At 37.1% G+C, this 27,362-nt stretch overlaps 1 protein-coding gene across 1 annotated transcript in view; it reads left to right on the top strand.

The window, feature by feature from the left end:
- DNAH5 (dynein axonemal heavy chain 5) overlaps nucleotides 1-27,362 on the top strand; it is a 293,865-nt gene that overhangs the window by 176,087 nt on the left and 90,416 nt on the right. The window contains exons 51-56 of the mRNA XM_077114905.1: nucleotides 682-880; nucleotides 3,024-3,196; nucleotides 14,286-14,416; nucleotides 17,236-17,389; nucleotides 17,867-18,134; nucleotides 26,642-26,873. Coding sequence (XP_076971020.1) covers nucleotides 682-880; nucleotides 3,024-3,196; nucleotides 14,286-14,416; nucleotides 17,236-17,389; nucleotides 17,867-18,134; nucleotides 26,642-26,873 — 1,157 coding nt within the window. The remainder of the gene's footprint in view (nucleotides 1-681; nucleotides 881-3,023; nucleotides 3,197-14,285; nucleotides 14,417-17,235; nucleotides 17,390-17,866; nucleotides 18,135-26,641; nucleotides 26,874-27,362) is intronic.

Genomic DNA, 27,362 nt, shown 5'->3' with positions numbered 1-27,362 from the left:
GTTGTTGAGTATTTTTTCATTGGCCATTTGTTGATCTTCTTTGGAGAACTGTCTACTCAGGTCCTTTGCCCATTTTTTAATTGTAGTGTTTATCTTTCTGTTGTTGAGTTGTGGGAGTTCTTTATGTATTCTGTATATTAAACCCTTATCAGGTATTTGGTTTCCAAATATTTTCTCCTATTCTTTTGGTCATCTTTTCCCTTTCTTGATCACCAAAGTTTTTAATCATGATGAAGTCCAATTCATCTAATTTTTTATTTTGTTGCTCATGCTTTCAATGTAAAGCCTGATAATACAGTGCCTAATACAAAGTCCTGAAGATATTTCACTCTGTTTTCTTCTAAGAGTTTTATAGTTTCAACTGTCATACCTTCTAAGTCTTTTAATTCTTCCCTTACTGCCCATCTTTTTATTTTATTTTATTTTTTTGTAGAAGCCCTTCTCACTTTCTTCTGCACGTATTTTTCTATTATTTTGTTGGTGGGTATTGTGGGGTTTAAATTTAGTATCCTATATTTTTAACAGCCTTGTTTAGCTTGATGCAAACTTAACTTCTATAGCATATACTTTAAGTATAGTGTCTTAAATCAGGAAGGATGGCGCTCCACAATATTGTCAACTCGAATTCTCACCTGTTGCATAATATGAATTAATCGTGCATTTTAATTGTGCTTTTGACAGGAACTGCTAAAGCTGTGGAAGCATGAATGTAAACGAGTTATAGCTGATCGTTTCACAGTAGCTGATGACGTGGCCTGGTTTGATAAGGCTTTAGTAAGTTTGGTGGAGGAGGAGTTTGGCGAAGAGAAAAAGCTCTTGGTGGATTGTGGAATTGACACGTATTTTGTGGATTTCTTGAGGGATGCACCTGAAGCTACAGGTAAACTGTTGAAGTGAAATTTGAAATCCCCTGAAGGAATATCTCAAGATAGTAGGTTCAATTTAAGGACGTGGAATTCCAGTGCAGTAAACTTTACTATGACAATCCTGGAACACAGTAGGTGCTTGGTGAATATTTATAGAATGAGTAGATAAATGCATAATTATTGAGTTCAGAAGATTAATTATTTTCATGCATACTAGTCTTGGATGTTAAGGTAGGATAAAGCAGGAGGATAGGGTAGAAAAAAGGAAAAAGGACTTAATAGGAGACACATGTAGATTTGAGGTCAGGCTCCACTACACATTGACTGGGCAAGTCTCAACTGTTTTGAACCTCATTCACCTTGTTTATGAAAATAGAAATATGAATATAGGCATTGTGAGGAAAAATGAAATATTATCTGTTGAATAGCTGGGGCAATCCGTGTTCCATAGTTACTGTGGAATGAAAGATAGCAAAAATCACAATAATAATGATTTCTTTTATTATTTGAGTCATTCTAAATGTTTTTTAAATTTTCTAAATGAAAAGAAAAATAAAAACTTCAAATTGTATGAGAGGTTCATTGAGTAGAGTTGGAAAGAGATGAGTGAAGTGGAGGCAAGCTTTTGTAGTTACGGTTCCATGAAAAATTAAAATATATTAATTTTCTTATGAAAAGATATAGTGTTCCAATTAATTTTTTTCTTAGAAATAACTGGGCTTAAATAGGCTATTTTTCTTCTATTTATTAACCTCTTCTGACACTGAGATTGAATTTTAGTTTTGTTTACTTATTTTATAAAGGCGTGTTTAAAAACTTTCTATTTGTATCTTCTAAATCTTTGGAAATGACCAGGTAGCCCCTTAGTCTAATTAATAAGCTATAAATGGTCTATTAAAAGTTTCTGAACAATAATTGCAAAAAGAATTTTATTGCTGGCTCTGCAATTGGAATGATCCTTCCACAGAAAGAAGCTGACAGATTTTATTTTAAATTAGCTCACACACATACAAAAATACTGTAAAGTTAAGGATATTTTTAAGGCTGTTAGAATTTATGTGTTTTATTTTTTCTAATTTAGAAGCATAAATAATTAGATTATGGTTTTCAAGAAGCAAAGCAAAATGATTGAATTTTTTTGGTGGGCAGTGTTCTGGAGGCAAACACATAACCTTCTGTGATTTCAACACACTTTGTTGCCCAAAGCCTTGAGTTGAGCATTTTTGAAGCAGTTAAGTGACTTTTTAAGTTCGATCAGTGAGAGCTTTGCATATGAGCCGTTATTAATAATTATGCTAAATCAGTTTCCTTCATCATAAAGCCGTTAATATACTGTTTTATCAGAACAGGATCAATTGAAAATAATTATGGACTATAAGATTGAGAAGACCCACTCCCTCATCTAGTACCCAGTGAATTTCTAGTTGCTATTGATATATTTAAAGTGTGGCTTTTCACCTGTTACTAATTTTAACTGGCAGTGAACTTGTATATGCCCAATTTAGCTTTTCCTTTGGCGTAATTCTTTATGGTCAAACTTGGAAAAGTGTTAAGCAGGTATATTATGTATTTCTAATAAAAAACTATGAATTTCATTTTAATGCATCTTTTCCCAGTGAAATAATGCAATATTTTTATTTATTTTGGAACTTTTTTCTATTTTCTCTCAGCTATCCAGTCACATTTCTTTCAATTCCCTTTTACCTTTACAACTAACCTAATAATCTTGAGTGATAAAACTGTCCTGAGAAAACACAATAATTTTTTTCTATTGATTCTTTTATAAAGATCATATAATTCTTGACCCTTTTTGCTGATTTTGACATTAAATCCCTTCCTTTTGGCCTTCATTTGACATTAAAAACCTTTAAAATGCCGATGTTCAACTGTGGGTCCAAATTAAATTTAATAAATGTAGCAGTATTTGAAATTGGCCCTTTCTAGATGGGAAAGAACTAAGACTGCACATGATTACATTGATCCTAATGCTTTTTAAATATTTGCTTTCTAAAAGTACATAATATGACATTTTGATGAGAATCAATATTATTCAGTATAAAGTTGTCTATGGCCATGAGTATATTAATTTAGGTTGAGGGAAGTAGTCAAGTCCAGCAAATTGGAGAAATTTAATTGGTGCTTCTGCCTCAACCCCAGGTGAAACATCTGAGGAGGCTGATGCTGAAATGCCTAAGATTTATGAGCCAATTGAATCCTTTAATCACCTGAAAGAGCGTTTGAATATGTTCCTGCAGCTGTATAATGAGAGCATCCGCGGAGCTGGCATGGACATGGTGTTCTTTGCAGATGCGATGGTTCACTTAGTCAAGGTACAGTGGGCACGTGGGGTAGTGCCTTGCCAACAGGACAGACACTTGGCTTTGCACCAGAAGTTTTTCCCTGCTTTCATTTTCATCTCCTAGGAGAATATTCAGTTTAAAAAATGAACTGGATGCTCCATTCCAATTGAATTTCTAAATGAACTGCGCCATGTCATGCCTGTAGGCTTGAAATAAGAGGATGTGTACTTCAAATGTGTGATATAATAATTTTATTCAGTGTTCTGCAGCTTCCAGCTCAATGCTTTCACCGTGTAGATTGAGTGAGTTTGACATCTAAGTTCAAAGCATAGACAAAAAGCCAGCTTGTTGTTGTATCATATAAAAGATAATGATACAAAAATAATGAGTAAACAGTTGACTTTGAGCTAGGTGAAATTCTTTTCCCTGAAACCTAAAGAAAAGACCTTTTTTCTTGTTAATTTGTCATGTGAATCATTATAGTATCCATTTTTGAGGCAGTTGATTCTCAAATGTTGGAAGTAAAATATGTTGTTTACTTGATAATTTATGTGAATTAATTCATCTATGATGGAAGATAATGCCATTCTTAAACATTTTTTTTTATTGTGAAACATAGCATATATACAAAAAAGCAATAGATTTCAAAGTACATTGTAATATGTAGTTATAGAACAGATTTTAAATTTTGGTTAGGTTTACAGTTCCACAATTTTAGGTTTTTCCTTCTAGCTGCTCCAAGCCACTAGAGACTAAAAGAAATATCAATATAATGATTCAGCAGTCATATTCATTTGTTAAATTGTATCTTCTCTGTTGTAATTCCTCCTTCTCCTTTCATCTTTCTCCCAATATTTAGTGGTATTTGGGTTATGCCTATTCTAACTTTTTTATGTTGGAAAGGGCTTATGATATTATAGGATAGGGAGATGGAACGATTTGATGTTCTTCAAGAGGCTGATCCCTCTGGGTTTTAGGACTTAGCTGGCCTAGGAACCTATCTGAAGATTGTAGGTTTCTGGAAAGTAATCAGAGTGCATAGAAATTTTGTAGAACCACAGATAGAGCCCAAGGTATTCTTTAGGGTTGGCTGGAATGATTTTGTCTGGGGTTTGGCAAACCATGATATGTAACAATATCTAGCTGAAGCTTGTATAAGAGTAGCCTCCAGAATAGCCCCTTGACTCTATTTGAACTCTCAGCCACTGATAACCTTATTTTATTACATTTCTTTCCCCCTTTTTGTCAGGAAGGCATTGTGAATCCCATGGTGCCAGGGCCAGGTTCATCCCTGGAAGTCATGTCCCACTTTTCCAGGGAGATTTTCATCTCTGGAGGTCATGTTCCATGTAGGGTGGAGGGTAATGATTTTCCTTGCACAGTTGGGCTTAGAGAGAGAGAGAGAGGCCACATTTGAAGAACAAAAGAGGTCCTCTGGAAGTAACTCTTAGACATAACTATGTAGCTTCTCCGCTACATAAATAACCTCAATATTAAGGGCTTGGCCTATTGACTTGGAAGTCCTTATTGTTTGAAACAGTATCAGGGGTTTTCCTGGTAGTAAAGCTTAATAGTTCCATATTTTTTCTCCTGTCCCTCAAGGGACTTTTTAAATCCTTTTTAATTATCTGCTCAACATACTCTGGGATGTGTCTGGGCATTACATTAAGCTATACAGGATTATAAGCTCTCATTCCCATTCTGGGCTTCATGTGTTTGAGTTGTTTAAATGATCTATCCACACAGGTTCATTTAGATTATGTGCAACATGAAATTAAGGTTTTGTACAAAATGAACTTCCCCTCCTTTGGTCTCATAGAATTGGTGAAATTCTAAAATACAATGTCCTCCTTTACCCCTGTATTCTGATTTAGCTTAGTCCCGACCTTATTGGCTTCATACTTATCTGCAATTGAAGGCTGATCTCTTTTTCAATTTCTTTAACAGTTATTGTATGTGGCAATGCTAACTTTCAGACATGCAGAGCTCCTACTCTTAAGTGTCACACAGGTATCCAAAACTCCAAGTTTATACATATATAGCACAGCCTCTCAAAATCTAGAAATAACAATCACAGCTCTGTACTAAATGTGACTGCTCTAAGAGCTTACAATGAAGGCCAGAATTTTCTTATAGGTATTCTCTAAAAGAGACCATACAATATTTGCTCTTTTGTTTCTGGCTTATTTTGCATGACATAATGTCCCCCAAGTTCATTCACCTCATTGCATCCTCACAACTTCATTCCTTTCTTTGGCCATACAATATTCAATCATGTACATATCAGAATTTGCCATTCTGCTCAGTGTATCCTTCAGCCACCTCCATCCATTAGGCATCATGTATAATGTCCTAAGTAAATAATCCATTTATCACATTATCCTCACTCAGTTGTACAATTATCAACACTCTCAAATTTAGACAATTTCCTTTGCTCCCAAGAAAAAAATAACTAATAAACACACCCTCAAAAAATAGAAAATCCAAATTTCCCCTTAACTCTTGTCCTCCCCCACCACCAATGATTTACCCCTGGAATTGGTATGATGCCGTTGATGTCTTCCTGTTAAACATAGATGATAGCATTCAATAGTGGTTTTCCATCTATACCCTGATGTTATAAACTGTACAAGATCCATACCTTTGAAGTAGTTCATGTAAGAATTTATTTATACTTACATAAATTTATTTATATAAATAATGATGAGATACATGGCTCTATACAACCCCTTTCAATCATATTCAATATAGCAATATGACTTATATACCCACTAATGAACTGCCTTCACTACTGTCCATTCCCATACATTTAAGTTCAAACTCGTTAGCTAACTGTTCACCTGTCTCTAGCTTCCACGTAACTCTAGATCCTCTGTATTTTATATTATAAACCTCTGAGTTTACCTTGACCAAGCTCATAAAAGCAAAATCATACGGTTATCTATCCTTTTGTGTCTGGCTTATTTTACTCAACATATGCCTTCAGTGTTCATCCATGTTGTCATATGCTCCAGGACCTCATTTCTTCTTACTGCTGCATAATATTCCATTATATGTATACTACATTTTATTTATCCACTTGTCTGTTAATGGACACTTGGATTGTTTCCATCTTTTGGCAATTGTGAATAAAACTTCTATGAATATCGGTGTGAAAATGTCTGTTTGTATCTGTTTTCATCTCTTCTGGGTATATATTGAGTAGTGTTATTGACAGGTCATAGGGCAACATGATATTTAGTTTTCTAAGGAAATGCCAAACTGACTTCCATAGCAACTGTAGCATTATGCATTCTTACCAGCACTGCATAAGTGTTCCAATCTTTCCACATCTTCTCGAACATTTGTAGTTTCCTTTTTGTTTAATAGTAGCCATTCTGATAGGTGTGGGGTGGTATCTCATTGTAGTCTTGATCTGATTTCCCTTATAGCTAATGAAAATGAACATCTCTTTATGTGTTTTTTAGCCATCGGTATATGCCCTTCAGAAAAATGTCTATTTTAATATTTAGCCCATTTTATAATTAGGTTGTTTGTTCTTTTGTTGTTAAGCTGTATGATTTCTTTATGTATATAGGATATCAAACCTTTATCTGGTACATGACTTCCAAATATTTTCTCCCATTGAGTTGGCTGCCTCTTTACCTTTGTCAAAGTCTTTTGAGCCACAGAAGCATTTGATTTGAAGGAGTTCACATTTATCTATTTTTTCTTTAATTGCTTGTGCAATTAAAGTTTAGAAAGCTATCTCCTGTTAATAGGTTTTGAAGATGTTTCCCTATATTTTCTTTTAGGGGTTTTATGGTACTGGCTCTTATTTAGGTCTTTGATCCACTTTGAGTTAATATATGTTTAGGGTGTAAGGTAAAGGCCCTGTTTCATTATTTTGGCTATTGATATCCAGTTCTTCCAAGCCCACTTATTAAAAAGACTATTCTGTCTCAATTCAGTAGATTTAGGGACCTTGTCGAAAATGAGTTGACCACAGATTTAGTGGTCTATTTCTGTACTCTTGATTCAGTTTCATTGGTTAATACTTCTGTCTTTGTGCCAGTTCCATGCTCTTTTTTTTTTTTTTTTTTACCACAGTGGCTTTATAATAAACTTTAAAATCAGGAAATGTTAATCCTCCCACTTCGTTCTTCCTGTTTAGGATATTATTAGCTATTTGAGGTCTCTTTCCCTTCCAAATGAATTTGATAACTTGCTTTTCCAAGTCTTCAAAGTAAGTTGTTGGAATTTTGATTAGTATTGAGTTGAATCTGTAGATCAATTTAACTACATCTTAACTACATTTAACCTTCATATCTATAAGCAGGGCATGTCCTTTCCACCTGTTTAAACTTTGATTTCTTTCAGTAATGCTATGTAGTTCTCTGTGTACAGGTCTGTTACATTCCTGCCTAAGTTTATTTGTAGATACTTGATTCTTTTAGTTGCAATTTTGAATGGATTTTTCCGTAATTGTTTCCTCAGTTAGGTCATTGCTTGTGTATAAAAACATTACTGATTTTTGCATATTAATCTTATATCCCACCACTTTACTGAATTTATTAGCTCAAGAAGCTTAGTTGTAGATTTCTCAGGGTTTTCCAGGTAAAGTAACATGTCATCTGCAAATAATGAGGGTTTTACTTCTTCCTTTCCAATTTGCATGCTTTTATTTCGTTTTCCTGCCTGATTACTCTAGCTAGAACTTCTAGTACAATACTGAATAATAGTGGTGACAAAAAGAGGGCATCCTTGTCTCATTCCCAATCTTAGGGGGAGGGCTTTCAGTCTCTCACCATTGATTACAATGCTGGCTGTGGATTTTTCATATATGCCCATTATCATATTGAGGAATTTTCCTTCCATTCTTACCTTTTGAAGTGTTTTTATCAGAAAAGGATGCTGAATTTTGTTGAATGCTTTTTCATCATCAATTGAGATGATTATATGATTTTCCCTTTTCATTTGTTAATGTGCTGTATTACACTGATTGATTTTCTTCTGTTGAACCACCCTTGCATTCCTGGTATAAACCTCACTTGTAATAATGGTGTATAATTCTTGTAATTTGTCATTGAATTTTATTTGCTCATATTTTGTTGAGAATTTTTGCATCTATATATTAGGAGATTGGTCTGATAGTAGGTCTCCTTTCTTACAGCATTTCTCTGTTTTGGTATTAGAGTGATGTTCATAAAATGAGCTAGGTAGTATTCCTTTTTCCTCAATTTTTTTGAAGAGTTTGAGCAGGATTGGTGTTAGTTCTTTTTGGAATGTTTGATAAAATTCCCTTATGAAGCCATCTGGCCCTGGGCTTTGCTTTATGGGAAGATTTATGATGACTGATTGAATTTCTGTACTTGATTGGCTTGTTGAGCTCTTCTGTTTCTTCTCTAGTCAGTGTAGGTTGTTCATGTGTTTCTAGGAATTTGTCCATTTCTTCTAACTTGTCTAGTTTATTGGTGTATATGTGTTTATAGTATCCTCTTATGATTTCTTTTTATTTCCTCAGGGTCTGTGGTAACAACCCCCTTCTCATTTCTGACTTGGTTTAGTTGTATCTTCTCTCTTTTGTCCTTTGTCAGCCTAGCTAGGGGTCCTTCGATTTTATGGATTTTTCTCAAAGAAACAGCTTTTGATTTTATTGATTCTATTTTTTTTGTCCTCCAGTTCATTTAATTCTGCTCTACTCTTTCTTATTTTTCTTCTTGTATTTGCTTTGGGGTTAGTTTGCTGTTCTTTCTCTAGCTTCTCCAGGTGAGCAATGAAGTCCTTGATTTTTGTTCTTTCTTCTTTTTAAATATAGGCATTTAGAGCAATACATTTCCCTTGCAGCACTGCCTTTGCCACATCCCATAAATTCTGTTATGTTGTATTCTCATTTTCTTTTTTCTCCAGATATTTACTGATTTCCCTAGCAATTTGTTCTTTGACACATTGGTTGTTGGAGAGTGTGTTATTTAATCTCCACATATTTTTGAAAGTTTTGGTTCTTTGGTGGTTATTGACTTCCAGCTTCATTCTATTGTGATCAGAGAAAGTGCTTTGAATAATTTCAATCTTTTAAAATTTATGAAGGCATGTTTTGTGCTCCAGAATATGATCTATCCTAGAGAACATTCCATGAGCCCTAAAGAAGAATGTATATCCTGGTGTTTTCGGGTATAATGATCTCTATATGTCAGTTAGGTCTAATTCATTTATCAAATTGTTTAAGTTCTCTGTTTCCTTGTTGCTCCTCTCTCTGGTTGTTCTGTCTATTGTGGAGAGTCGTATGTTGAAGTGTCCCATTATTACTGTTGAAACATCTATTGCTCCCTTAAGTTTTGTCAGTGTTTGCCTTGTGTACTTTGGAGCTCCTTGGTTAGGAGTATAGATTTATGATTACTATTTCTTCTTGGTGATTGTCCATTTTATTGTTATGTAGTGTCCTTCTTTGTCCTAATGATGTGTTTACATTTGAAGTCTGGTTTTGTCTGGTATTAGTATAGCTACTCCTGCTTGCTTTGCTTACAGCTTGCATGAACATCTTTTTCCATCCTTTCACTTTCAATCTATATGTGTCCTTGGGTCTAAGATGAGTCTCTTATAAGTGGAATATAGATAGGTTGGATCTCTTAATCCATCCTTTCACTTTCAATCTATTTGTGTCCTTGGGTCTAAGATGAGTCTCTTATAAGTGGAATATAGATAGGTTGGATCTCTTAATCCATTCTGCTAATATGTGTCTCTTAGTTGGTGAGTTTATTCTGTTAATGTTCAAAATTACTACTGTAAAGACATTTCTTGAATCTACCATCTTATCCTTTGGTTTATGTTTGTTAGATCTATGAATTTTTTATTCTTTGGTTACCCTTTCTGGTTCTCTTCAGTTCTTTGCCCTCCTCCAGACTCCCTCTCCTGTCTTTCTTCATGCAGCAGAAGTCCCTCTAATATTTGCTGTAGGGTCAATCTCTTATTGACAAATTCTCTCAACCTTTGGCTATCTGTGAAAATTTTAATTTCTCCCTCACTTTTGAAGGACAGTTTGGCTGGATACAGAATTCTTGGTTGGAAGTTTTTCTCTTTCAGGATCTTAAATATATTATAACACTGTCTTCTCTCCTCCATTGTGCTTGTTGAATAGTTTGAACTCAGTTTTATGTGGTTTCCCTTGTATGAGGCGAGACAGTTTTCTCTTGCTGCTTCTAGGGTTTTCTGCTTCTTTTCAACATTTGACAGACTAATTAGTATCTGTCGTGGAGTAGACCTATTTGGATTTATTCTATTTGGGGTTCATTGGGATTGTTTGATTTGCATATTTCTGTCTTTTATAAAGATTGGTTTCCCCCATTATGTTCTCAACTAATCTTCCTAGCCCTTTGCTCCTCTCTTTTCCTTTTGTTACACCAGAGATCCTTATATATGTGCACTTTGTGTTGCCCATCATTTCCCTGAGATTGAATTTAAACTCTTCTGTCTTTTTAGCCATTGTTCTCTTCTGTGTTTGAATTCAATTGTCCTGCCCTCTATTCACTCATTCTCTCTTCTGCCTATTCAAAATCTACTGTTGTGTGTCTCTAGTATAGCTTTTTATTTGGTCTGCAGTGTTTTTCATCTGTGTGATATCTGCTATTTTTGTACTTATTCTTTCAATTTTTTTTTATGCTCATCTCCTGTGTTCTTGATATCCTTTATGTCATTTGCCAACCCACTGATTTTATTTAAGAGAGTTGTATGAACATTTTTGATTAGGTGTTCCAAAGTCTGTGTCTCTTCTGGTGTTGAATTTAGTCATTAGACTGGGTTATATCTTTCTGCATCTTCATTTGCTGTGTGATTTTTCTGCTGACTTCGAGGCATTTAATTATCTTGATAGGGTTACTTTGGAAGTTGATTTCCCTCAGTCCTCTAAAGTGGGGCATGGTGCAGGGCTAGGTGTGGGTTGGGGGTGCTATGCTAGTGCCTGGGGTATCGGGTGTGGGATGTCGGGTTGTGGGTGGTGGCACGGGGGATGTGGGTGTGGGTTGTGGTGCAGGCAGGCCTCGGAGCACAAAGACAGGGCATGGCATGGGGGACACTACACCCCCGCAGGGTGTAGCAGGGGGCAGATTCCGGGGATGTACGGGTGCATGGGGGGGTGGGGGAGTGGGGAGTGGGTGCACAGGGGGATGGGGTGCAGGGTCTAGGGGTGGGTGGATGGGGCGTGGCTGTGCGAGTCACGGTGGGGGTCAGGATGTGGTTGCATGTACATGTGGGTCACGGGGTGTAGAGTGCAGGGTTGGGTGGGTAGAACACATGAGTGCGTGGGTTACAGGGGGGTGGGGTGCAGGTCTTTGGGGCTTGGAGATATGGGGTGTGGGGTTAGGGTATGGATTGCGGTGTAGGGAGTTGTTGCAAGTGGGCCCCTATGGGTTGACAGTCGCAGGCAGGGGCTTGGCTTACTTCCTCTTCCCCACCTCCCTGCCCCTGCACCCCTGAGGGCTCTGGGCCTCTGTTTGGAATGGGGTCCATTAAACTCTTTGCACTAGTTGGATGACGTCCAGTTCTCTGCGTCTGCACTCTGATTCCGCTTTTTCATCCAGGACCTCCCTATGTGGTGTAGAAGACCCTCCTAGGTCACTCGCAGCTGAAAGCCACTATCCTGGTAATTTTTTTTGACACTTCTCTAGCTATTCCTTGGACAAGGGTCTTATCTTATTTTGCCGTCTTCCCAGAAGACTCCGATAATAATAGTTTAAATCCTTTTTTTAAAAAAAATTATGTATTTTCACATTGCTGACTTCAGTTGCTTTTTCAGATTACATCCTTGTATTTAGAGAAAAGACTGTTTGAGGCTGCCTTTATTACTTAATTTTAATCACCAGGAGCAATCTCATAATTACAGATTGCCTCAAAGAATTATTAAATAGGTGACGGTCTTAGCAGTTATGTAGTGGACACTCTCTCTGGGAATGGGGCTGGTTTAACTTCTTTCTCCAGCAAGAGGGCAAGGAAATCATTTTTGCAAGGCTGGAGCAAGTCCAGGAGAGGGGAAAAAGAAAACAGTGTGCTGCCAGGTTAGGTCTGCCCAGCATCAGTGTATAAAGTTGTGAAACTCTGAAGATTCAGAGTTTCAGAGCACAAATGTTCTTCCAAAACAAAATATAAATACCATGTTGAAATTAGCTCCTAATTTATGGTTGATTAGTAGTTAAGTGTTTCAAGAAAAAGAGATACTGTGTTGTATTTAATGATTAAAATGAAGAAAAAAAAGAAAATGGTAATTTGTCAAGAAATGAAAAGCTTATTTTGGGTCATGCTCTATGTAGGTGTCATCCAGAACAATGAACTTGTTTTGCTTAAATAAATTCTGCTCCCAAAGCACCTCACCAATCCTGCCTTCCCAGCAGGTACTCTGTGTGTGTAGAGTTGATATACTTGTGCATGCATTTCCCTGCTGGCTGGTAAAGTCTGGGAGGGCAGATGCCCTGTCTTGTTCACCTCCCTATTTGCAGGAGAAACTACTCATACAATGGATGTACAGGAGTGCTTGATAAATAGGTTCAGATTTTAACCAACTCACAATCTGGCCCTAAACAACTCTTTGCTGCCTCATGTCCCGCTATTTCTATACCCTCTACTGTAGTTCCCACCCATATGGGGATACTTCAGGCTCTTTTCTGTGTCTGAGAGTTTGTGCATCCCATTCTCTCTGCTTAAAATTTGGCCTCGGTCCTGCCTGGCATGCCAGCTTCTCTGTATGAGAAACTTCTAGCCATTTTTCAAGATCCAGATCAGATTCCAGCTCCACACCTAAGCCTTGCCTCCCCCAAGCAGTATTGTTTCTTTTGCATCCTTTCCTCTTACTGCTACTGTTCCATTTACCATGGTGTAGTAAGAAGGATTTATTAATAGGCCTTTCATCTTTATTAGAGTGTAAGCACCTGCAGGGTAGGCAGGGGTGTCATTTATTTATTTATTTATTTTTTAGGTACATGGACTGGGAAATGAATATCGTTATTTATTTATTTATTTTTTGGCATGGGCAGGCTCCAGGAACTGAACCTTGATCTCTGGCATGGCAGGCAAGAATTCTGTCACTGAGCCGCCGTTGCACCACCTGAATATCATTAATTTTTAAATATTTGTGGAGGGAATTGAAGAGATGAATATCTCTATTTCACAATCCGTATATATTCAGGAGAAAATAGCCACATTTGAGGATCTCGGTCAACTGTGTTTTCTCCTATGATTTCTACTTTAAACTAGACTTGGAGGATTTCCGGTTGCTTTGAAACTCCTCTGTTGTTTGTCCATGCATATGTTCATTTGACAAAAGTGTTTTGAGGGTTAACCATGCTCCAGAAGCTGTGAAATGAAAATTTTAACACAAGACCAAAACCCAGTTCCAGATAAAGATGTTGGGATGAAGAGTCCCTAATATGTAATAACAAAATTATATAAACTCATAATGTTCAACAGTATCTATCAGAGGAAATGGTTACAGTTGAAGGTGTCAAGCAAGGAAAGGTACAGAAGTTTCCAGAGTGGCCCGCAGTAGCTCCTTCCCCACCTTGTCTGTGCCTCTTGAAGTAGTACCAGCAAAAGAATGTGCACAGTCACTGGCAGAATACTAAAATTCTTATCAGTACTCTCTTGCCCCCTACCTCCGCAATGATTTTGAAGAGATCACTGGGAAGGAATAAGTACGAGGCTGGGAAAACAGGGCATTGCATCCACTTATCCTGCCTGAATTCAGGTTCACAATAGACACAGTAAAATGATCTCCATTTTCCAGGGTTCACACTAAAGCGTCTCCCAAAGATACATATTATCCTGAAATTTCTGTTCTCTTTTTGTCCTGCTCTGTTAGGTTGGGCAAACTAAAAGGAAACTTCAAAGGGTGGTTTATAGCTCTCTAGGCAGCCTGAGTTGCCTACTGACTGGCCTACAGGCATATCCACTGTCCCCACCCACCCAAAGCACCCCTGACACAGTTCTCTTTCAGAGAACCCTCATTCCTTCCAAAGGTGTATCTCTCCATTCTGATCCTGAGACACCTGCACCTTCAAAATGATTGTTTGATCTTGTGCTTCTGTTGAATAAATAGAAAATATAGAATATTCTCATGTTGAAGGATGAGCATCTTTTCTATTCTGTGTTATAGATCTCTCGGGTCATCCGAACTCCCCAAGGAAATGCCCTCCTGGTCGGCGTGGGTGGATCAGGAAAGCAGAGCCTGACAAGGTTGGCTTCCTTTATTGCTGGCTATACTTCCTTCCAGATCACGCTGACAAGGTAAATTTCCAAGCTTTTCTTTAATTAAAATGGATTTTGATAAAAGATTTCAGAGGCCACTTGAAGTGAAGAATGTATTTTTCTTATATATAAGGAAATGTGAAATTTGTGACTTATCTATCCTTTTTGACCTCTGCAGTAGAACATGACTATTTCACGTTTTTGGTAGCTGCCTCTCTGTTCTTATGTTGTGTATGACATAAGTATAATGTGTAATCCTGTTGGTGTGTTTCAGGAGAAATTTATTCTTACACATATTACAAGAATGTTAATATGCCAGAAAAGTAGATGACAAATTTATACTGATTTATGGATTCCTACATTTAAGACTATTTATTGGACACTAGTTATGTGTTAGGCACTGGCACCATATTAGGAGTACAGTGGTAAACAAGGCAAATCCGGCTTGTGTCATTGTGAAATTTAGGGTAAGTTAAGGGGGACAGACCACTGAGCAACATCGTCAGTGAGGTGTGATATATGTAGGCACCACATCTATGATAGGGAAAGAAAAGGAGATCCTAATCCAGTCTGGGGGAGGGTCTCCAAACTTGGGAGAGGGACCATCTTGGGGATGGTCAGAGAAGGCTTCCTAGAGGAAGAGATGCATAGATTGAGATCTGAAAATGAGTAGGAATTATCTCAGAAAAGAGATGCAGTAAGGAATGTTCCCAGCAAAAGGATCGGCACATGTGAAGGTACATTTGAAGTCTTGGAAGAAATTAAATATGGCCAAGCATAAAGCATAAGGAGTTCTTGGAAGGTGTGGTAGAATTTGAAGGTCGTAAAGCAATAGAAGTTATTGATAAGTTACCAGTAGAGAGGCCATACCAATATATATATATTTTTCCTTTTCTTTGCATGAGCAGGCATGGGAATCGAACCCGGCTCTCTGGCATGGCAGGTGAGAACTCTGCCACTAGCCATCATTGTCCGCCCGACATATCAGTTTTATATTATACAGAAAATGGATAGATTGACTTAAATTGGAGATGAAATAAGTAGCTTTATAAAGCTGTCTCAGGAGTCTAGGCAAGAAAAGTTGGTGTCGTAAATAGTGGCAGTAAAAATAGAGACAAGGGGAAAAGTTCAAGAGATCATTAAGAAGTTGGAGCTTTTGAACTTGTCATCTTCTTATTTCTGGCTTGGGAAACTAAATAGATACTATTTTTATTCATCAAGATAAAGAACCCCAGAGGAGTTGTCCTGTGGTATACGTGTGTGGTCCAGGGAGAGATCAGAATCAGACAGTGAAAAGTGAACATGAAGAGATAAATAATGTGATTCAGAGGCTAAACAGAAATTTAAGATTAATCAGGATAAGGTTAGAAGTAGGAGTCTGGTTTGGAAAGTTAACTTGGGGTGGAAATTATTTGAGGATAATTTCTAATGTGTGGGAGCAGGAATTCTTACATATTGGTCATTGACCTAGAGCTTTGGCTTGGCCCAGTAAGGCAAAGCATGTGTCTGACCTTCTTGTTGATAGAGGTCCATGGGCACTTTCTAGGCCATGATTGACAGTCATAAGCATTGAGTTTGCAGATCTAGGTATTCAAATTGTTGCTGTTACACTTTTTTTTTTTTTGGCATCAATTATAGGTTTATGCTTGGAAAATAAATCCAAAGATTGATGTTTTATTCAAGAACTAAGACAGAGAAATAATTCTTGTTTCCTTGTGGATAATTCTTCTAGTTTGTGGACAGAGGCAGAGGTAGATAAACAGTAACATGCACTGGACACTTGAGACTCGTGGGTCTGGGCTGAAAGTTCTCCTTATATCACAAGAAGCTGGAACAGGATATTTTTCTTTGTGTTGTTTTTAAGGAACACTTTTATCTTTAAAAATCTTTTCTTTCTGATCTCTCAGATCTTAGTTCTCTAGAAACCTTCTAGAAATATTGATGCATGGTTGTGGTATTTCTGTTTCTTGGGCTAGATTATAGATTTTAGAAAAAAGAGTATAGAAGCTAGTTGGTTGGTAGCTTCTCTTAAGCCCAATGATACTTTGCCTTTGCACTCTGAACTCTGAATTTATTTAATGATACAGAATTCAACTAATAATTCATTAAATCTGAGTCTCCAGGATGGAAGTATTTCAGTACTTCATTTCTGACAATAAGGGGTTACTCTGTACTGGGACTTCTCCAACATTTCTTGATTGTAAGGCTGACTTCTACTGAAGGGGTTGCTTTTGAAATCAAGGAGCATATTGAGTGGAACAGTTCATAGGTTTTAAGCTTTTCTACTGCGATGTACTGATTGCTCAAACAAGTGAATTCTTTTATATGGAATCCAAAGATAATAATAATGAAGGCATTGAGGGATGAGGAGGGAATTGATTTTAACAGGGTACATACTGAATCTCTAACCTCACAGACTGAAGGCAAGCACTAATTTAGTTTAGATAATTCATAAGGTGGCTTCTAAATACCAATTGCAAAAGAGTTGAGTAAATATTCCAATTTGACTTTTCTGCTATCCTTGCCAATAAATATTTTCAGAACGTATATATAGAGATTCAAATCACATTGGATTGTGGTTAAAATTCCTTTTTTTTTGGTTCAGATTATTTTTTATTCTAGTTTTATTTTTTAAAAACATTAATTATACTGTTTCAGATATTGTGGAGTTGTGAAAATCAGTTACAGTTTGCAGGCAAATACAATTAATCAGTAACATTCATATTCTATAATATACGTATGCGATGGATTAAAGTCAGCATTTTCTGATTAATGAAATGGCATAAAGCAATGTTATAAGGGTCTATCCTTCCCATAAAAATATTTTAGCTAATGACCCAATGACAATATTTGTTTAGGTCCTATAACACATCAAATCTGATGGAAGACCTGAAGATTTTATATAGGACAGCTGGTCAACAAGGCAAAGGGATCACTTTTATTTTCACGGACAATGAGATTAGAGATGAGTCATTTTTGGAATATATGAATAATGTTTTATCATCTGGTGAGGTATGAGCTCCTGTTTTTGTCTTTTTGGATTTCTTCTACCTTTAGAGCTCTTTATATTTTCCTCCACTAGAGTTTTGAACAAATGTTATTGGGGATTGGGTGATCAGTAGAAGAATGGCTTTTTCTAGTGGGTTTTTGAAGAGTAAAACTCTCAGCCAAAATGTGTAGCTAAGCATTTAAAACTTTAATGAATGCGCCAGTAAGAAAGGAAAACCGGGGGAGGGAGGTTGGCATGAAGACTATTGAATTTTTTGTCTGTCCATTTGTCCCCTAAGAGGGCTAAAGTTTTACAGTTAGTCATAGAATCATTCATATATTTGAAAATATTGTATCTCCTCTTGAAGATTTTGGCTGATTTTCCAAAGGTGGGTTTGATAATACAAATGGAGGAAAGACGTTTTCGTATTTATTGAGTTATGTATTTTGATTGGTTTTCCTATGTGTGTACTGAATTTGAACATCTGTATTCTTTTTAAGGTCTCCAACTTATTTGCTCGTGATGAAATTGATGAAATTAATAATGACCTTATATCAGTCATGAAAAAAGAATACCCTAGGCGCCCTCCTTCTAACGAGAACCTGTATGACTACTTCATGAGTCGCGTCAGACAGAACCTCCACATCGTGCTCTGCTTTTCACCAGTGGGGGAGAAATTTCGAAATCGAGCTTTGAAATTCCCTGCCCTTATTTCAGGATGCACTATAGATTGGTTCAGCCGATGGCCTAAGGATGCCTTAGTTGCTGGTTAGTGTGATGAAAATTTTTTATGTCAGTGCTTCTGATCTACCATGTTTGTTTATTTATTTAATTAATTTATTTTTACATCCTCCACTGTTTGCTGTCACTGTAGTGGGTTGAGCCAGAATCCCCTTTGCTCTCTGTTTGAGGATGTTTTGCTAAAAAGTGGTGCTCTTTCTTATTTCATAGCTAATTTTTTTTCCCAGAGTGTGATTATCAGAGAATGAGATTTTCAATCTTTATTCACTTGGATTAATCTAAAGCAATTTTAATCTTTTCAGTGTTGCTCAAGGGGTCATCGTCTCAGTTGTAACCCTAAACAGGTTCTGGGATGTCACAGGAAGGCACCGAGGTTGTAATCCCTTTGATAGCATTTGTGTTCTTTTTAAGTGGGATCGTCAATGGCAGAGTAGTTTAAGCCAATCCTCCCTTGGATGTTTCCTTCTCATGGCTGCAGTGCTGGAGATCGAAGAGGAAAACCTATCCAGAAATCCTCTGAAAGTGTTTATCCTTGGCAGAGGATGCAGACCAGAAGCATTCTATCGCTGCAGTCCTTGCTGCTTCTGCTTCTGCTTCTTTCTATCCTCCATTCTTTGGAATGTCAATGCTTCTTTTACTTTGCCATGAGAATTGGAACATAAAAATAGTACAGGAGGTGTTAGAAACCATTCATTGGGTTTGCAGTAGTGTTTTTTTATTTAGCTTTTGATGAGAAATTATCTGTGAATACTTAGAAGATTCAGATACTTAAGTCTCCCCTGGACCTACTGTACACAAACTTCAGGAGAATCCTGATTCAGGGCTGTGGTTTTCAACTTTTGGTGATTATTATTATTTTTATAGCAACAGAGACTTTATTCTCAGTAAAATCTTATGGGTAGCCCTAAAAGATAAAAACTGTTGACAGTGGAGAGGAGAAAGGTTCTGGTGCCTCACCCACTCACCGCCACCTGTTCCTCCAGCTCTGTGTTACCCAATGTAGACATGATGGATTAACCGACTCTACCTCTTGAGAGATGGAGAAACTGGGCACGGTGAGGTAGAGGGGCTAGTCAGAAGTGGAGGAAGCCACGGGATCAGCACTGGGTCCAGAACCCAACTTTCCTAGTCATTTTTTTTTTTTAACCAACTCTTATCCCTTAGTACTCAGCACAACTACTATTGATAATAATGTTTTTTTTTTTACCCCATTTTTCGCTTTTAAACACAGAATATTTAACATGTTGGAAGTACAATGCATAAGGCTGTTTCTTCTTTTGTCCTCTAAGGTTTGAGAAAATACCAATGATTTTAAATGTCAATTTTCATAAGAATATACATATAGATAAAATGTAAGATTATAAAATTCTTTAAAGTAGGACATAATTGCAGAGCATAAAATGACAGTATTTAGGAACTGTTTTGAACTTTACTGTGAAATATGATAATTAGTATGCAAATACTTTGTAAAATACCATACAAAATATTAAAATTAACAATGAAAATAAAATAATAATTTCAGTTGACAAATACTGTAATATACCTAAGTGGAGATGATTTCATTTAAATATGGAGGTCTTCCTGTTGAGCCCCTATTTCAACTATTCCATTTATTGAGCCAGACCTAGTGGAAAGTTCTTGCATGCTTTTCATTTCAGCAAGGTGCAACCAACCCAATGGGTTAAATGGCCAGGGGACTGTTAAGATACAGTTTATTGAGTGCCATCAAGTGTCAGGGGCATCACCGGGTTTTCCTTTTGACAATCTTTGTAGTTGTAATAAACCTGCTCTTTACTAGAGTCAGATAGTCTTCCCCTCCTGCCCAAGAGATATGGCTGCTGACAATCTAGCCATGCTTATTCCTAGTCAGTCCTTTCTCTGTCTCTCAACAGGGATTATTTCAAATGGTTTCCATTCTCTTCAAAACTCCCAGCTATCGTGTCTCCTGTTCCTTCTCAAATTATGGCCCCAAGTCCTACTTCCAAGGGAAATGAGAAGTTGTTAGGAATTCCCTCAGCTTCTTATCACCTCTACAAACCTACTGGCATCTGCATCTGAGCTCTCCTTGTGATCCAACTGAGAGTTGTGCTTTCCTGCTTAAGTTATTGTGCTGGTTTGAATCAGTTGTGTACCCCAGAAAAGCCAAGTGCTTTAATCCTAATTTAATATTGCTGGATGGGATCTTTTTTATTGTTTTCATGGAGATGTGACCTACCCAATTGTGGATGGTAGCTTTTGATTAAAAGGTGTCCATGGAGATGTGTCTCCATCCATTCAAGGTGGGGTTGCTTACTGGAGCCCTTTAAGAGGGAACCATTTTGGAAAAAGCTTCAGAACCAGCAAAGCCCACATAGCTAGAGACTTTTGGAGCTGCAGAAAAAAAAACGCCCCTGGGGAAACCTTTTGAAATGAGGAGAGAAAGTTAGGAGATGTTGTCATAGGCCCTCCCAGCTGAGAGAGGAACACTGAACTTCATCAGCCCTTTCTTTGGAGTTAAGGTATCTTTACCTGGATGTCTTAATTTGGACATTTTCATGGCCTTAGAACTGTAAACTTGCAACTTGATAAATTCCCTTTTTAAAAGCTGTTCTGTTTCTGGTATATTGCATTTGTCAGAGAGCTTTAGCAAACTAAAACAATTACCAAATCCTATACCTTGTGTTTTCCCAAGAAGCCAGGGTTTTTATTTTTGTTTGTTTCCTCAACCTCTCCCTCTCTCTAATAATGGGTCTTTGTTATCTTCAGTTTCAGGGCCTGCCCTGCATCCTCCTATCTGTGTAAATGAGAAAGTCTCTCCTTCCTCTGGATGAGTGTGTCACTGTGCCAAGTGGGACTTTAACCTATCAGTTAGCTCGGGCTTTTAGCCTCCATTCTTCTCTGTGTTAGGGCATCTGCCTGTCTGCTGAGACCCTGATCATTCTAACATGCCCCACACTCTCCAATTTTCAAAACTACACTCATCCCTCTCTCTACAGTCCTTCTTCCTACAGCTATTCCTCTCCTTTTCACAACCAGATACCTTCAAAGGATTATCTAAATTCTTGATCTTGATCAAGGTTCTGTGAAGATTAAAATGAGTTAGTATAAGTAAAATGCTTAAGAATGGGCCTGAAACGCAATGAACCATATGTAGCTATTTGCTTCTATTATTTGTTTTAATCATTTCTTTATTCTTCTGTTTCTTTTATTACTCTTCTGATACAGCCAATTTTTCCCTCCAGCTTTCACTGAAAAGGGTCTCAGCGATGCCATCAGTGATGTGTTGTATGTCCAATGGACATCTCTAAGTCATCATGTTACTTCACCTCTTAGGAGCATTTAACTATGTTGACAATCCTCCACAGCTTCTGAGATGCACAGTCTCCTAATTATCCTCCAATGACTCTGGTTGTGTCTTTATTAGAAACTCCTCTACCTGCAGTAGTAATTTTGGAGTTCCTTGTTTCTTATAGAATTTCTTCTTTCTTCTCTCTATGTTCTCTCTCCAGGTAAGCTCATCCATAGCTACCTGTAGAATATGACCCATCTGTTTTTATCCCAAGGCTAATCTTGTCCCCTGAGCTTGAAACCTGTGCACTCAAAGACTGCTTGATACACCCTTTTTGATGTTTCACAGGCTCCTTAAACTCAAAACATCTAAAACTGAGCTGGTTCTCATCTAGTCTCCCTTTCTCCCATTATTCTTCAAACTAGACAATCAGAGACTTAGTAGACTTCAACAGCTCTCCTTTAACTCTCAAGTTGAATCCCTCATCAAGTCATGTCTGTGCTCTCTCTGAACTATTGGGATCCATCCAGCTCTTTCCCTTTTCACTGCCATCCTAGGTCAGGTGATCATTGTCATCACCTGAATCATCCCTATAGCTTTCTAATGACCTCTCTCCTTTCCATCCCACATTGCAGACAGAGTAATTATGAAAGTGCAGCCCCGGTCACATTGCTCTCTGCTTAAAACCTTCCATGTCCTCCCATTGCTCTTAGGAACATGATCTTTAGCATGGCCTCCCAGGCTGGGAAGTACTGGCCTTGCCCCAACTGAGGCTGCTTTTCCTTTCCCTCTGCTGTCCTTGATTTATGAACATACCTTTTTCCTTCCCAGCTGGAGACTTTCATACCATGGAGTGCTGCACTACCCTCCCCTTGCCTGGCTCAGCTGAATGTGACTTCCTCAGAGAAACATCCTGTTGTTTTTCTCTTTCTCCCCCTAAACCAGATCCCCTGCTATTTATTGTACAACACTCCACGCTTTTCCTTCTTGGGACTAATCATAGTTTGTAATGCATGTGGTTAGTCGTGTGATTCATTTGATTATGACTGTGTGTCCTGCTAGACTAAGAACTCCATGAGTCCAAGGACACAATTCCATCCTCAGCAGCTGATGGTTTCTGCTGATACATACTGCATTGAATGAATGAATAATACTGAGTCCAAGTTCATCATCCTTCCATAACAAGGTCTTAACTTATCTGTACTTTTTCTTTAATCCAACAAAAATACCTTCTTTCTTTCCTGATAACCCTTTTTTTCTTTTATCCTCTGAACATGTTTTAATCATCCTTATCTTTCTATTCATGGCCTCCTTTTCTAGAATGCTCTCCCTCATCCTCTTTATTAGCCAAAACTCATCATATACTTTGATCCTCCTCTGTCCACTTAGGGATATTTTAAATTTTTTCCCTTTCTCAGACCTCCTATATCTAAGTATATAAATCTTATAAAATCTTTTGATAACTAGTAAGCTTTTGTGGTTGTGTCTCCAATTCAGTCTAGTAAGTATTTGCTGCCTGTATAATAGATGAATATTTAATACTGTACCAGGAACAGTAGTGGATAAAATAATTATAGGATCTAGCTTCTTTCTTCAATCAATGTAAAATCCTACTAGGAAAACAAATATTTATAAATCAAATAATAACCTGTATGTTATTTTGGAAAAATACCATCTGTGGTATTAGACATGCTTAATACACTTAGGGACTTGAGCATTAATCAGTCTTTTTAGAAAAGTAGCAACAAAGTCTCTAGAAAAATAATCACTTAAGTTGCCTTAAGGATGCCAATTATGTTATTATCTTCAACCACATCATAATGAAATATATCATTTATATTTTGTGATAGCATATTTCATTTAGAATATAGGAAATAAACTTTCCATAAAAAATTACTAAATTATTGTGTTTTTCTGATTTAAATATGCTTAAAAGTTTAATATTGGATTTCATAGTATTTTTATAATAGTGATTTTTTTTTAAAGTGGATTTTTAAATATAAATGTGAATTTAACTTGGCTGAGTCTTTTGATGAAATATTTTTTTTTTACATGGGCAGGCACCAGGAATCGAATCCGGGTCCTCGGGCATGGCAGGCAAGCACTCTTACCTGCTGAGCCACCGTGGCCCACCCTTGATGAAATATTTAAAGAAAAATATTCTTTATTTTATGTCATAAAATCTTTGTGTTGCCTACTGTTTAAAAATCTCCATTTTGACACATTTTAATTTTTAACTTTATACAGAGTTGTTTTGAGTCTATTGTTTCTAAATATCCCTATTGTCTTTATTCTTTATGAAACTCTGTGATTCCAAAGATGCTGCTAATCGATCAAGCTCATTTAGATTTCTCTGAGGTAAAAATAATTACCTAGATTCCATGTTAAATTAGCAAAATCGTTATTTGAGTGAATTACTCTCCCTTGAAAGTAAAGTCTCAAGCAAAATTAAGAACATATGTATTTCTCTCAAAAGGCCATTTTAATTATATAAATAACCTGTTAGAAAATTATTTCATTTATGCTATACAAATCTGTGCCTTGTCAGTTAACCACAATGGCTTCTACAACAGCCCACAATTAATGATGTAGACTAATGAGAAAGAGACAGTGGACATGGTAGCCCCTCTGAAAGTAATGCCAACCTCAAAAGTAGTTTCTTAGAAAAATTAGCATGTTTTTTCATAAAAGCACATTAGTCAGTAAGTTTTTTTGAACTTCCAGCTTCAATTAAAAAGGTTTGCTTAGCATTCTAAAGACTCTGCATAGTTGGGTTCTATTTGAATTGCTAAACTGAGCTGATGTGGGTTTCAGTGTCTACCTCTTTGAGTTAGAATTTCAACTCTATTACCTGCAAGCAAACTTCTCTAAGCCTCATTTTCCTCCCCTATATAATATACAAATTAATATTTATCACATAGTGGTATAAGGATTAATTGAAAAAGTTTGTGCTTTGGGATCTGCCAAAATTATATATGCTTGTCTTTTGGTTGAATTAATTAAGGATATGTTTGGTTCCGAATAAGAGAAAACTAAAGTAGTGGCTTAAACAGGAAGGGCTTTTTTTTTTCCCTACTACCAAGAAAAAGCCAAAGTGCAAGTCCAGAGCAATTCCATTAGGGACCTTGCTCTTTCTAGCTCTTTGTCATCCTTAGCATGTAGCTTTTATCCTCATAGGCACAAAATGGCTGCTGTATCTCAAGGCATCATGTCTGTTGGCTTGTTCCTCATGAAACTTCACTTTTTAATTCAAGACAAAATTCTTCTCCAGGAATTTTTGCCTGCATGTCACTGGCCAGAACTGGATCACTCTTAATCAGAGAAGAGCCTGTGGAATCAAAGAGTTTAAGTTAGGCAGATTGTTACTTTGAGAAGAGTTGGGATTCTTTTAGTAAGGAAGAAGAGGGATGGATACTGTTAGCTGATTAGTATGTTTTTCTCATTTTCTGGAGGGCACTAAAATTGGACTGAGCCAGTTGTCCTCACTTTTAACCTAGACTTGCTCACTTGACTCCTTCTTTTTCCCTCCCTTTTTATTGGCCATATTTTAATTTGCAATTCCTGTGTACATATTCAACACTTGAATATTTTTAAAGCAAACCCATCAGCCATTTCTCTTAGACACATACAGATGGCTGTGATAGTTTCATTTTGCATTATACATAATGCTTGTAAATTTCTTGGGATTGAGAATAAAATTTTGTATTTCTTTTTTATACTGTGGAACTCATCACAGAGGAGACACTCAATATAGATGTGATGATTGATTAGCACTGACTTTATGGCCTATTCTTCCAGTAGGCAATGCTTTCTTAGAATTAGCTCTGTGTTTGACACTCTTGGGAAGGTAAAGGTCTCCAACAGCAAATTTTTATCCAAACATTTCCAAAGGATGCTGTAAATTAGAATTGACCCCAAATGGCCAGCTGCCCCATTTAAGAACAAGATGGCTGAGGTATAAAAGAAAGTTAGTGATGAACATTTCCACCTGCCAAATGTAGCCGGTACCTGGGGGAATTAAGAGTATGGCAGCTTCTGAGTAAAAAAAATAAATGGGACTGTTAAATACGAGTACCAGGTGGGCACTGGTTTCTGAATTATTTGTATTACTTTGATGCTTATGTAAACCACAAAACATCCTGGCTACTGACCAGAGCCTGCAGCTGTGTAGAAGAGACTTCTTTGCTCAAACACCAGGAAACAAAGGATGATGATAGGCTTAAAGTCTTTTATAGTTTTTTTGCACATGAAAGGGAAAATAAAATTGTTGATTTTATAAGCCTAGGGCCAAAAATGCTAACACAGATCTACCTAGCTGGGGCTACAAAATGGCATATAATGCTCAGAAATGTCTAAGTCTGTTTAAAAAAATAGCCAGTTAACTTTTTTTCTTTATTAGAGAAGTTGTTATGTAGAACAATAATATAAAAAATACAGGGCTCTCATACACCACTCCACCACCAACACCCTGCATTGGTGTGGACCATTTCTCACAACGGATAAGAGCACATTTTAAAAACTGCGCTATTAGTTAAAGTCCATGGTTTAATTTAGGTTTCACTGTTTGTGTAGTGTAGTTCCATGGATTAAAAAAAAATTCATTCTGTTACCATATATACAGTCTAACATTATATCCTAGATTCTGACTCTATGAGTTTGCTTATTCTGATTGTTTCAAATCAGTGAGGTCATACAATATATTTGTCCTTTTGTGTCTGGCTTATTTCATGCAACGTGGTGATGTCTTCAGGGTTTATCCATGTTGTCACATATATCAGGACTTCATTCCCTTTTATGGCTAAATAATATTCCATTGTATATATATATCACATTTCATTTATCCATTCATCGGTTGATGGACATTTGTGTTGCTTCCATCTTTTGGCAGTTGTGAATAATGCCGTTGAGAACTTTGGTGTGCAAATACCTGTTCAAGGCTCTGCTTTCTAGTCTCTTGGGTATATACCTGGTGGTGGTATTACCAGGTCACATGGTAATTTTATACCTAGCTTTCTGAGGAACTGGGAAATGATCTTTCGCATCGGCCGTACCATTTTACATCCACACCAGCAATAAATGAGTGTTATTTCTCCACATCCTCTCCAACACTTGTTATTTTCCTTTTTTAAAATAACAGCTATTCTGATGAATGTGAAATGGTATCTCACTGTGGGTTTTTGATTTACATTTCCCTGATTAGTCAATTAATTTTTAAAATCGTAATTCATGTTCTTATTTCACACATTGTCTTCTTTATTCTTTCTAGTATCTGAGCACTTCCTCTCTTCCTATGATATTGACTGCAGTTTGGAAACCAAGAAAGAAGTGGTCCAGTGCATGGGCTCCTTCCAGGATGGGGTGGCCGAGAAGTGTGTTGATTATTTTCAGAGATTCCGGCGCTCTACCCACGTGACACCCAAATCATACCTCTCCTTTATTCAGGCCTATAAGTTCATATATGGCGAAAAGCATGCAGAAGTGCAAACCCTGGCCAACAGGTAAGTGTCGATCAATTGCCCCCAACGTGACACTTGGCAATGAGTGCCAAGTTGGTTGTTACAACTGGTATCTAGTGGACACAGGCCAGGAATGCTGCTGAACGTCCTACAATGCACGCGACAACTTCATAACGCAGAATTCTCTGGGCTGTAATGCTAAAAGTGCTGAAAAGATTGAGAAAGTCTGCTCTTCTAGAGCCTATTTGGAGGGTTTTTTATGTTTTCTAGGGGCTTTAGTGTTGCCCAGCAGATTAAAATGTTAATAAATATTCATGTGTCCTGTCACTTTCTATGATATGAATGAGATACTAATTAATGACCCAGAAGAAGTTGAGTTTGTGATCATCATCTTCCTTCCTCTTGTCCTTCTCTTCCTGAGTGACTAAGATTGAAGGGCTTGGCTAATTTTTTTTTCACTGCTTTTCTTTTGTATGGGCAGGCACGGGGACTCGAACCCGGGTCTCTGGCACGGCAGGTGAGAACTCTGCC

This window comes from Tamandua tetradactyla, chromosome 9 (genome assembly GCF_023851605.1).
Source record: "Tamandua tetradactyla isolate mTamTet1 chromosome 9, mTamTet1.pri, whole genome shotgun sequence".
Taxonomy (NCBI): domain Eukaryota; kingdom Metazoa; phylum Chordata; class Mammalia; order Pilosa; family Myrmecophagidae; genus Tamandua; species Tamandua tetradactyla.
The sequence above is the reverse complement of the archived record's forward strand: the minus strand, read 5'-3'. Positions and strand labels throughout refer to the sequence as shown.